General features: G+C 41.6%; 1 protein-coding gene across 1 annotated transcript; it reads left to right on the plus strand.

Annotated features, from left to right (window-relative positions):
- The first annotated feature begins 6,227 nt into the window (after positions 1–6,227).
- Positions 6,228–8,098, plus strand: LOC124513109 (C-C motif chemokine 4). The gene is made up of 3 exons (XM_047080857.1): positions 6,228–6,543; positions 7,054–7,168; positions 7,716–8,098. The coding sequence occupies exons 1-3, from the start codon at positions 6,468–6,470 to the stop codon at positions 7,801–7,803; spliced, it is 279 nt and encodes a 92-aa protein (XP_046936813.1). The 5' UTR covers positions 6,228–6,467; the 3' UTR covers positions 7,804–8,098.
- The last annotated feature ends 2,886 nt before the right edge of the window (positions 8,099–10,984 follow it).

The raw sequence follows: 10,984 nt of genomic DNA on the forward strand, positions 1-10,984 counted from the left end.
CTGGTAAGGATGAATTGTTTGACCCAGTCTTGGCTCCCTTTTTTCAGGTGTGGCCTCAACTTTCATGTAGGCAGAAGCTATATCCCCGGGGACCCCTTCTAGCATCCTAGAGAGACAACGTCTCATTGATGTAGCCCCTTGTTTCTGCAGCCAGACCCTTTGTGGTCTTGAGATCTTCTTGTCATTTTTTTCTGGCCATTTTGTGTGTACGGTAGATCAAGGCATACCTCTTGGTATTGGATTCGATCCATCCCCATCCCTCTACTCCCCCTTCTATATTGTCCACTCAGTAAAAAGTATCCTCACCTCCTGAACTTCCAAGCCGGAAACCTGGGAATCACCTTTGCCTCCTCCCTCCTCCTCATTTGCATCTGTTCAATCACTGACTCTTATATTGGAAATGAAGTATATCTGCTTCTCACTGTTCCTACTGCCACTGTCTTAGGTCAGGCCCTCATCATTTCTTGCCATGACAGCTGCAAGAGTGTCCTGTCAACTGTTTTTTCTTCCAGTTTTGCCTCTCTTTAATCTGTCCCATCATGTGGCATCCGAAGTGATTTTCCTAAAGCTCAAATCGTCTCTATCTATCTCTGTTGAAAGTACTTCAAATACACTGCATTATTTCCAGCATGAAACAGAAGCTTCTTCTCTGTGACCTGACCCCTGCCTCCCTCTTTGGTCTGTCTCTTGCCACCTTCAGATTTCCTGAAAACTTAGGCTCCACCCTCTGAACTGCATGCAATTCCTTAAAAGTGCAGGCCTCTCCTCTGCTTTCTATGAATGAGGTGTCACCTTGTCCTGGGAAGTCACAGGACAGAGTGAAATCCTGTAAGTATGGGTACATCCCATCACAGCTGTGGAGATTAACAGTTACAGCAAATAAGGAAAACCACTATTTAATTAATTCCCTTGATTTGATAAGGAAAAGAGGAACTCATGGATTCCACTGTTCATAGACATGCAGAATGTAAAACTGAAAGACATTTTACATCATAATAACAGAACTTTGGTTTTTTAAGCTTTTAAGGTAAATTTATAATAAGCACATTTCCCTTATGCTCTGGAAGCAGACCTCCTTGGTATCATTTCTAAATCTGACATGTATTATCTGTGTGTTCTTCTGTAGGTTACTTACCTCTCTGTGCTTCATGTATGAAAGGGGATAATAATAGTATCTATTTCAGAGGACCCCTGAAAGACTTAGAATATGACTGACTCATGTAAGTGTTATGTAAGTGTTAGTTACTATTATCATTCTCTGAAATATTTTAGTTAATCTATTTCATATAATAAAAAAAAAGCACAGGTCTCTTGTTCTTTGCCTGATGAACCCCTGCCCTACACTCTTTGTCTGGGTAATCATACTTCAGATCTCAGCTAGATTTATAATAGAGAAAAGTTAGAACCACCTGAATGGGCTGACCTAAGTAACAGAATGGTTAATTATAAAAATGTTAATAAAATTTTGGTATATACATGCAATGAAATATCATGCATGCTAATTTTGAATAACTTTTGTGTTTTTAATGACATGGAAGAATAAAAGTGGGGTGCCTGGTGGCCTTGGTTGACCATCTGACTCCTAATTTCAGCTCAGGTCATGATCACAAGGTTATGGGATCAAGCCCCACATTGGGCTCTACTCTGGGCATGAGGCCTTATTAAGATTCTCTCTCTCTCTCTCTCTCTCTCTCTCTCTCTCTCCCCCTCTCTCCTGCTGCATCTCTCTTTCTAAAAAAAAAAAGAATATAGAGTAATAAAAATCAGATATATTAGTTCAAGAAAGAATATTAAGTAATAATAGTAAAATACAAAATCATGTTCAGAATGCTGGGTACTTTTAATTTTCTTATTTATGCCTTCTTATATTCTTAGTGACTATGTATATTTCCTATTAAAAAAAGAGCAAACCAATTTAAATTAAAAACAAAACAAAACTCAGGCATTGCTTTTTTTGACATTTTACCACCACTGTCCAAAGCATGTATTCCCAATGCCTGAAACAGTGTCCATAATATAGTTGGTATTCAATACAGTTTTATTGAATTATTTTCTTCTCTTGTTGGATATTCTTTGTGACCAAACTAGAAAGAGCTTGAAACAGGTATATAAGCACTATTTGAAGGAAGAAAGATGCTTTCTAAGGAATACTAAAAGTTTTCCAGACACTGGTGAGGTTTTAACTTTTTCTCAGGAATTTAACATCCCCTAAAGTCACTGACCTTCACCCTTGACAGCAAAGAGCAGGCTATGGTGGGTGATGAAAGCCCATTTCCTCTTTAAGAGGAATGAGGCTGCTGGGTTATAGTGTGGAGTGTGACTGTCCTTGATGAACTGCTTCAACCAGCTTCCTGTCCTACAGATTCCATCCTGAACCCTGCACCCTGGATAACTTTGTACTTGTTTCTTCAATCTACAATACAGTTTCTGCTCCATTTCCCCCAAGTGACTTGGCTACCATATTGGCAATACTGAAGGATTTACCCGTATTGGGTTATTATCTTGGCAAAGTGACCATCCAGCTCACCTTGGCTTTCCAGTCTCAATATTCACTCACAAGAACTTCTCGAGTTTCAGACATTCCACATCCTCGTGGCTTGTGCTCTTGGCCCTGACACCCAATGGTATCTCCAGTGCTCATGCATCTCAGTACTTTCCTTCTAGAGGGGCACAGAATGTTGGGATTGACTTCTTCTGTTTCCTGCTCATCAGCAGCTTTGTAATCTCTTCTGAGAGTCTGGTACCTTCTGAGACTTCCTACAAGTGTGATCTCAGAGGGTCACACCTGCAAAGGAAGTTTGGTTATCTCTGGATCAAGAATTGGAAAACATTGGATCTTGACACACATCATGTATGACCTTGATTAAATCTTTTAATTTTTCTGGGTTTGTATTCCTAATCTGTACAATGACAAAACAGACTGGGATCAAATAAAACCATGGATGTGGATATGCTGGGGAAAATCAAAAGCATCAGGACCTTTGCAAAGTCATATTACTACTGTGGCTAGTGGTCTTGCTTGTGGCCTGGGGAGGCTGGGAGGACAAAATGACAAAACAGATGTGAAAGTGCCCCAAATGGAATTATTAGCACAGTGCCATTCAAGGGTATAGAAGGAGAAACCACTAGGTTACCATGAGTGAGAGGAAGTGTAGGGCTTCCCCATTTAGGAGCAAGGGGGTAGCCCACAGAATGTATATGGAGCTCCTGGAACCATGGTTAACTCCTGCTGCCCCTTCTCACAACCCTGAGTTGGAAAGAGTTGAGTCCTAGAGTAGTATCCTTTATGGTAAAACTACTGCGTATGTGGGTTGAGCACAGAAGAAAGAAGAAAATTACACCCCATCAAGAATGGGGAATCACATTTTGGATACAGTTTTTCAGAATTCCCAGTTCCTTCTTACTTCATTTAGCTAAATGCAGTTCACATGCTGAGTCCATGTTACTTGTCACATCCCCTCCCACTAAAACTGGTAGTTTGGGCTGCCTCTGAACACTTATTAAGCAAGTGTTTATTGAACACCTACTGTGTATACAGAGATAAGCATAACATGGTTTCTGCATCAAGGAGCTCCCTTTTTAGTGAGGGAGACAACCAAATTAGATATGTTATAGGTGACATGATGGAGGTAGTTCTGAAGGAACACTGAAGGAAATACGGGATTCAGTTGTAAGAGAGGTCAGGAAAGGTTATCAAAAGATGAGCACTTTTCTTTGTTGTGTATTCAAGAGGATTTGTTCTCATTCCCTATTGACTATTACTTAGAAATAGCCTCAATGTATAAGCCCCAGAGGCCATTGATTCAGCTAAACATATTGACACAAGCCTTTGCACTTTTGGTGTGGAATTTCGCTGGGTATGAACACAGCATTATTGTTGAGACCTTCATGAACAAAACATTTTACTTTCAGGAGCCAAATATCAAACCAAGGCTAAGAAGCAAAAGTCAACAAATTCATTGTGTGGCTCAATGCAGACTAATTACCCCTCCTTATCTATTACCATTCTCCTGCTGTTGCAGAGAAGACACCTTCATAATCCTTCCACAGCTTGAAGATCAGCACGCCCCACTCATTTAGACAGAGGACTCCATGTCAGGTGCTCCTTCTTAGTGCACAGTGGGGTTTAAAATTTTTCTGATGTTTATTTAATTCTGAGAGACAGAGAGAGACAGAGCATGAGTAGTGGAGGGCAGAGCCAGAGGGAGACACAGAATCTGAAGCAGGTTCCGGCTCTGCACTGACAGGCTGACAGCAGTGAGCCTGATGTGGGCTCGAACCCACAAACCTTGAGATTGTGACCTGAGCCAAAGTTGGACTCTTAACAACTGAGTCACCCGGGTGCCCCAGTGCACAGTGGGGTTTAGACTTGATTGGAAACCATTCATTTACAGCCAAGGGATGGCCTTATCCATCCTTTGGACTCTCTGACATTTTGTTTCTACCTCTGATGTGACACTTAGCTTATTTCATCTCATGGAATAGTTATTTCTGTCATTGTCAACATCATCACTAGACTAAGAACTCTTTGAGGGAAGATCTAGGGATTCATTCAGCTCTGTCTGCCCTGACACATAGCAGATGACTAGTCAATTTAGTTGAATGGAAATTCCATGAGTAACAAAATCTTTAGTTTCTGGGGAACATAAGGCACATCCTCCTTCCCTTAAAGAAAGGTGCTTGATGCATGGACATAAAACTCCATCAACAAGGAGAGATCGCGAGAGATACTAGCATATGTGGGGATCACAGAACCTTAGAGTTGGGGATGGAGGTCTTGATGGAGATCAGAACATTTGAAGAAAGATTTGCACTAGGAAGAGGACAGAAGGGATGGAAGAGAGAAGTACAGTTTGTGTGTGTGTAGGTGGTGGTGGTGGTGGGGTGATGAGGCAGGATGACATTGTGCTTTATTTAGTGACTCTGAAGTACTCCAAGATGTTGCTCTGACCCCTCCTATCCCACACTTCTACAACATGCAGGAGACCTGGCTCTCTCCTTTTACTCTTCATTCTTCTTTCTCAGGGCAGAGGCAGGTAGCCAGGTGGGGCTGGGGGTGAGCAGATGGGTCAGCATGGTTGAGCTGACCATGGATAAAGATCTTGATTTAACCACCCTAATTGTCCCTACTTATCTCACTCAATGCATTACTGTATTCCTGGTCTTTGTAAACTTCAGGTGGTCACCTGCAGGTCAACAGCAGCTTCCCAACAAGGCAAGGATTTACATGGATGCAAGAAATTCCCTATGGATGCTTGGGGAACACCCATGTGCTTACATTACACATTTTATCCTTAACATGGATAAGCTCATTGCTAGGTATATCCAATCTCATTTTCACACTAGAGGAACATTCTTTATCTGGGTCTTCCAAACTTGATTCTTCCTGAACTTTTTTCCTTTTCTATTGTCAGTCCAAGCAAACATACTGAAATCTTTATTTCTTTTCTGTTTCCTTCTTGTTCTAGGACAGACTGACCCAAACCCCTTTTCTGATTTCAGCCTAATAAGATGGGTCTTTGTGTGTGGCATGGCCCCTAGTGGTCAACATTTTCTCTCATTGTGGTCACATTTTATATTTGTCCTGGAGGCAAAACAGTGGAAATAAAATGGATTTTAGAATCAGATGAATCACAGTTCACATCTTGGTACTGCCGCTCAACAGCTATGAAGCCTGGAGATAGTGAATTCTGCTCTGTGATCCTCATTGCCCCAGGTGAATAATTACATTCCTGCTCAGGGTTATTGTAGGGTTAGTATCATGTGTATGTGACAGCTTGGCCAGTGCCTGGCCCATAGTAAATCTCCAAAAAGTAGAACCTATAAATGTTTCTGAGTTGCCCTGCTGGGTCCTTCTGCGCACTCAATGCTGGACTCTTTATGCTCAGGGAAACATACAGGACACTAAAGTCACTCAGCTCAGCAGAAGGAGGCCCAGGAATAGTACATGGAGTCCTGGCTGCCCTTTCGTTCTAAAGGCCAGGCTTGCAGAAGCCCTGGAAAGACTGCCATGAAGCCTCCAGTTTCTGAAGGTGCCAACCACCAAGAGCAGCATGGTTCTCATCTACAAGCCTCTTCTGGTAGGTGTGAATGTTTCATCCTTCCTCTTGGGTTTGCAATTCTCTCCACAGTCTTGATTGCTGTCTTTGGTGTACCACTTCCCTCTATGGTACAGCCCACTTCTTCTCCCTTCCTCCCCCCACTCCTCCGTGATAACATAACACTGGGGAAGAGAAGTTGTGAAGAGCTCCTCACTCTCAGCTAGCTTCAGTTTCCTTATTGGCACCATGACATCATCTCTACCCTGGAAATTCCATTGCCTGCCTGTGCCTACCACTCTGTCCCAGGCCCCAGAGTTCCTATAAAGAGGGGTTCCCAACTCAGTATCAGCACAGAGCACAGTTGGGTTCTGAAGCTTCTGGGCTCTGCAGTCTCAGCTCCAGGAAAGCCTCTCCTCTGCCGAGACCATGAAACTCTGTGTGACTGTCCTTTCTCTCCTTGTGCTAGTGGCTGCCTTCTGCTCCCCGACGCTCTCAGCACCAAGTAAGTCTACTCTTCCAGCCATTACTTCTAGAGTCATGATGTAGGTAGTGCTGACTTTTCTAGTTAGGGCTGATCTAACAGTGGCATCTAGAGATTGGACAAAAGGGAGCTGGGAAGGTTTCCAAGTAGCCTGCTATTAAATGTAGAATCTAGTAAACAGTCAGTAATAGTCAATTTCCTGTTTTCTTAAGAAATAGTAACCAGTAGACTAATTTAAGTAAGTTCCTGTCTCTTTCTGTGCCTCAGTTTCCCCATCTGTAAAATAAAGGAAGTTATACACATGCCCCAAGACTCAATCCAGCTCCAATCTTCTAGAATTCTTTCATGACATTCTCTTACAATCTTCTATTTAGAATAAGACTCCTACTTACGGTGGGTGGGATTGGATACAAGGTACCATATTTTGGGATCTGGTAGCTCTACAGAGATGGCCACTGAATATCTATGATTAGAAGCCAAAATTAACAGGTCCTTGTAGAACTTCTATCTTACCCCTGCCTTTCTTTCCAGTGGGCTCAGACCCTCCCACCGCCTGCTGCTTCTCTTATGCCCTGCGGAAGCTCCCTCGAAACTTTGTAGTGGATTACTTTGAGACCAGCAGCCTCTGCTCCCAGCCAGCTGTGGTGTGAGTATCAACCCTGGGGCTGCTCTGAGAAGCAAGGGTGAAGGCAGGATTAGAAAGGGAGCTTGTTGGGGGAGGAGGCAGTTCTCAGGGCTGAATGAAGCTCTCCCAGAAGTCAGTGAGGATCAAGTCATGAAGTCACCTGTTGAGTTCTGGAGGGGGCTAGGTGGGAGCCAAGGGAGAGGAAGGGAGTTTCTGGAGGAGGAAGGCCAGGAAACTAGGAAAAGTAAAAAAGATGGCAGGAAATGTGGGCTGATTTTTTAAACCATGCTTAGAAAAACATGTGGAAAAGTCTCGTTAAGGGCAATAGAGAATGAATGGGGAGATGTATCCATATTAATTGCAAAACTCATTTGTTCCTAATCTGGGCAACCCAGAAAATGGAGCTAAATCCAGAGTAGAAGTAAAAGGAGTCTAGTTCTAGCACCACTCTAGGAAGGGTTTCCCATCTATTAGAGCTGTCCAACATGAACCATGGTCAAGCAAAGGAAGTTGTCTACTACAGGCAAGGTTCCATGGGATTCTAATCTGTCCATTCTTTGTTCCATAGATTCCAAACCAAAAGGGGCAGACAAGTCTGTGCTAACCCCAGTGACTCCTGGGTCCAGGAATACATGGATGACCTGGAACTTAACTGAGCGCTCCAGTCCAGGTGTAAGAGGTATCCAGGGAAGATCACCTGAGTCGGACGTTTCTCAGTGAGACACATCTTCTCCACGCTCATGCTCTTCTCAGTAGTCCGTTCCTTCTCTTAATTTAATCTTATCACGTGCTGTATTATTGTATTTGGAGTCGTTTCTATTATTTGTTTTGCCAAAGGATACTTGTCCCCTATGGGGATGGTCCACCATCACTCTTTCTCTGGTATTGTAGACATATGGATAATGCAGCTGATTCCATGTGTTTTCAAAATAAAATTTCTTTAAAAATGTGGACAATTTCTTTGCATTTTACTTTGATTTGGGGTGAAGGATATTGCCTGGTATTATGAATAGGGACAAACTAGTTTCCAAACACAGTAAGAATGAGCAATTACTGAATGCTTAATTGGGCTAAAATGTCTAAAGACATGACCTCATTCAACACTCTCATTTATTTATTTATTTATTTATTTATTTAAATGTTCATTTTTGAGAGAAAGAGAGAGCACGCGCAAGTGGGGGAGGGGCAGACAAAGAAGGAGACAAAGAATCTGAAGCAGGCTCCAGGCTCTGAGGTGTCAGCACAGAGCCTGACAGGGGACTCAAACTCATGAACAATGAGATCATGGCCTGAGCTGAAGTCATATGCTTAACCGACTGAGCCACCCAGGCGCCCCTATTTATTTATTTACTTTTTAATTTACATCCAAGTTAGTTAGCATACAGTGCAATAATGATTCCAATAATTCATCCCCTATGTATAACAACACCCAGTGTTCATCCTAATAAGTGTCCTCTTTAGTGCCCCTTACCCATTTAGCCCACCCCCCACCCACAACCCCTCCATCAACCCTGAGTTTGTTCTTTGTATTTAAGAGTCTCTTATGCTATGTTTGTCCCCCTCCCTGTTTTTATATTATTTTTGCTTCTCTTCCCTTATGTTCATCTGTTTTGTATCTTAAATTCCACATATGGTAAAGTCATATGGTATCTGTCTTTCTCTTACTGACTAATTTCGCTTAGCATAATACCCTCTAGTTTCATCCACGGAGTTGCAAATGGCAAGATTTCATTCTTTTTGATTGCCGAGTAATACTCCATTGTGTGTGTGTGTGTGTGTGTGTGTGTGTGTGTACCATATCTTCTTTATCCATTCATCCATTGATGGTCATTTGGGCTCTTTCTGTACTTTGGCTATTGTTGATAGTGCTGCTATAAACATTGGGGTGCATGTGCCCCTTCGAAACAGCATACCTGTGTCCCTTGGATAAATACCTAGTAGTGCAATTGCTGGGTCATAGGGTAGTTCTATTTTTAATTTTTTGAGGAACCTCCATACTGTTTTCCAGAGTGGCTGCACCAGCTTGCATTCTCACCAGTAGTGCAAAAGAGATCCTCTTTCTCCACATCCTTGCCAACATCTGTTGTTGCCTGAGTTGTTAATGTGAGCCATTCTGACAGGTGTCAGGTGGTATCTCATTATGGTTTTGATTTGTATTTCCTTGATGATGAGTGATGTTGTGCATTTGTTCATGTGTTGGTTGGCATCTGGATGTCTTCTTTGGAGAAGTATCTATTGATGTCTTTTGCCCATTTCTTCACTGGATTATTTATTTTTTGGGTGTTGAATTTGATCAGTTCTTTATAGATTTTGGATACTAACCCTTTATCTGATATGTCATTTGCAAATATCTTCTCCCCTTCCGTTGGTTGCATTTTAGTTTTGCTGATTGTTTCCTTCACTGTGCAGAAGGTTCTTATTTTGATGAGGTCCCAGTAGTTCATTTTTGCTTTTGTTTCCCTTGCCTCTGGAGATGTGTTGAGTAAGAAGTTGCTGTGGCTGAGCTCTAAGAGGTTTTTGCCTGCTTTCTCCTCGAGGATTTTGATGGCTTTCTGTCTTATATTCAGGTCTTTCATCAATTTTGAGTTTATTTTTGTGTATGGTGTAAGAAAGTGGTCCAGGTTCATTTTTCTGCATGTTGGTGTCCAGTTTTCCCAACACCAGTTGCTGAAAAGACTGTCTTTATTCCATTGGATATTCTTTTCTGCTTTGTCAAAGATTAGTTGGCCATACGTTTGTGGGTCCATTTCTGGGTTCTCTATTCTGTTTCATTGATCTGTGTGTCTGTTTTTGTGCCAGTACCATACTGTCTTGATGATTACAGCTTTGGAATACATTTTGAAGTCTGGAATTGTGATGCCTCCAGCTTTGGTTTTCTTTTTCAGGATTGCTTTGGCTTGTCTTTTCTGGTTCCATACAAATTTTAGGATTGTGTGTTCTAGCTCTGTGAAGAATTCTGGTGTTATTTGCATAGGGATTACATTGAATATGTAGATTTCTTTGGGTAGTATTGACATTTTAATAATCATTCTTCCAATCCATGAGCATGGAATATTTTTCCTTATTGTGTGTGTGTCTTCTTTAAATTCTTTCATAAGCTTTCTACAGTTTTCAGTGTATAGATTTTTCACCTCTTTGGTTAGGTTTATTCCTAGCTATTTTATGGGTTTTGTTGCAACTGTAAATGGGATCAATTCTTTGATTTCTCTTTCTGTTGCTTCATTATTGGTGTACAGAAATGCAACCGATTTCTGTGCATTGATTTTATATCCCGTGACTTTGCTGAATTCATGGATCAGTTCTAGCAGTTTTTCGGTGGAATCTTTTGGGTATTCCATACAGAGTATCATGTCATCTGCGAAGAGTGAAAGTTTGACTTCCTCCTTGCTGATTTGGATGCCTTTTATTCCTTTGTGTTGTCTGATTGCTGAGGCTAGGACTTCCAATACTATGTTGAACAACAGTGGTGAGAGTGAACATACCTGTTGTGTTCCTGACCTTAAGGGGATAGCTCTCAGTTTTTCCCCTTTGAGGGTGATATTAGTAGTGGGTGTTTCATGTACAACTTTTATGATCTTGAGGTATGACCCTTCTATCCCTACTTTCTTAAGGGTTTTTATCAAGAAACGATGTTGTATTTTGTCAAATGTTTTCTCTGAATCTGTTGAGAAGATCATGTGTTTCTTGTCCTTTCTTTTATTGATGTGATGTATCGCATTGATTGTTTTGTGGATATTGAACCAGTTCGGCATCCCAGGAATAAATCCCACTTGGTTATAGTTAAAAGAATAATCCTCTTAATGTATTGTTGGATTTGGTTGGCTAGTATCTTGCTGA

Source organism: Lynx rufus, unplaced genomic scaffold, assembly GCF_022079265.1.
Source record: "Lynx rufus isolate CCGP_SWC_20201006 ecotype Redwood Valley unplaced genomic scaffold, mLynRuf1.p SCAF_18, whole genome shotgun sequence".
Taxonomy (NCBI): domain Eukaryota; kingdom Metazoa; phylum Chordata; class Mammalia; order Carnivora; family Felidae; genus Lynx; species Lynx rufus.

Coding starts and splice junctions, on each gene's coding strand:
- LOC124513109 (XM_047080857.1), top strand. CDS start 6,468: ATGAAACTCTGTGTGACTGTCCTTTCTCTCCTTGTGCTAGTGGCTGCC. Junction 6,544..7,053: donor CCCGACGCTCTCAGCACCAA/GTAAGTCTACTC, acceptor CTTTCTTTCCAG/TGGGCTCAGACCCTCCCACC. Junction 7,169..7,715: donor TGCTCCCAGCCAGCTGTGGT/GTGAGTATCAAC, acceptor TTTGTTCCATAG/ATTCCAAACCAAAAGGGGCA.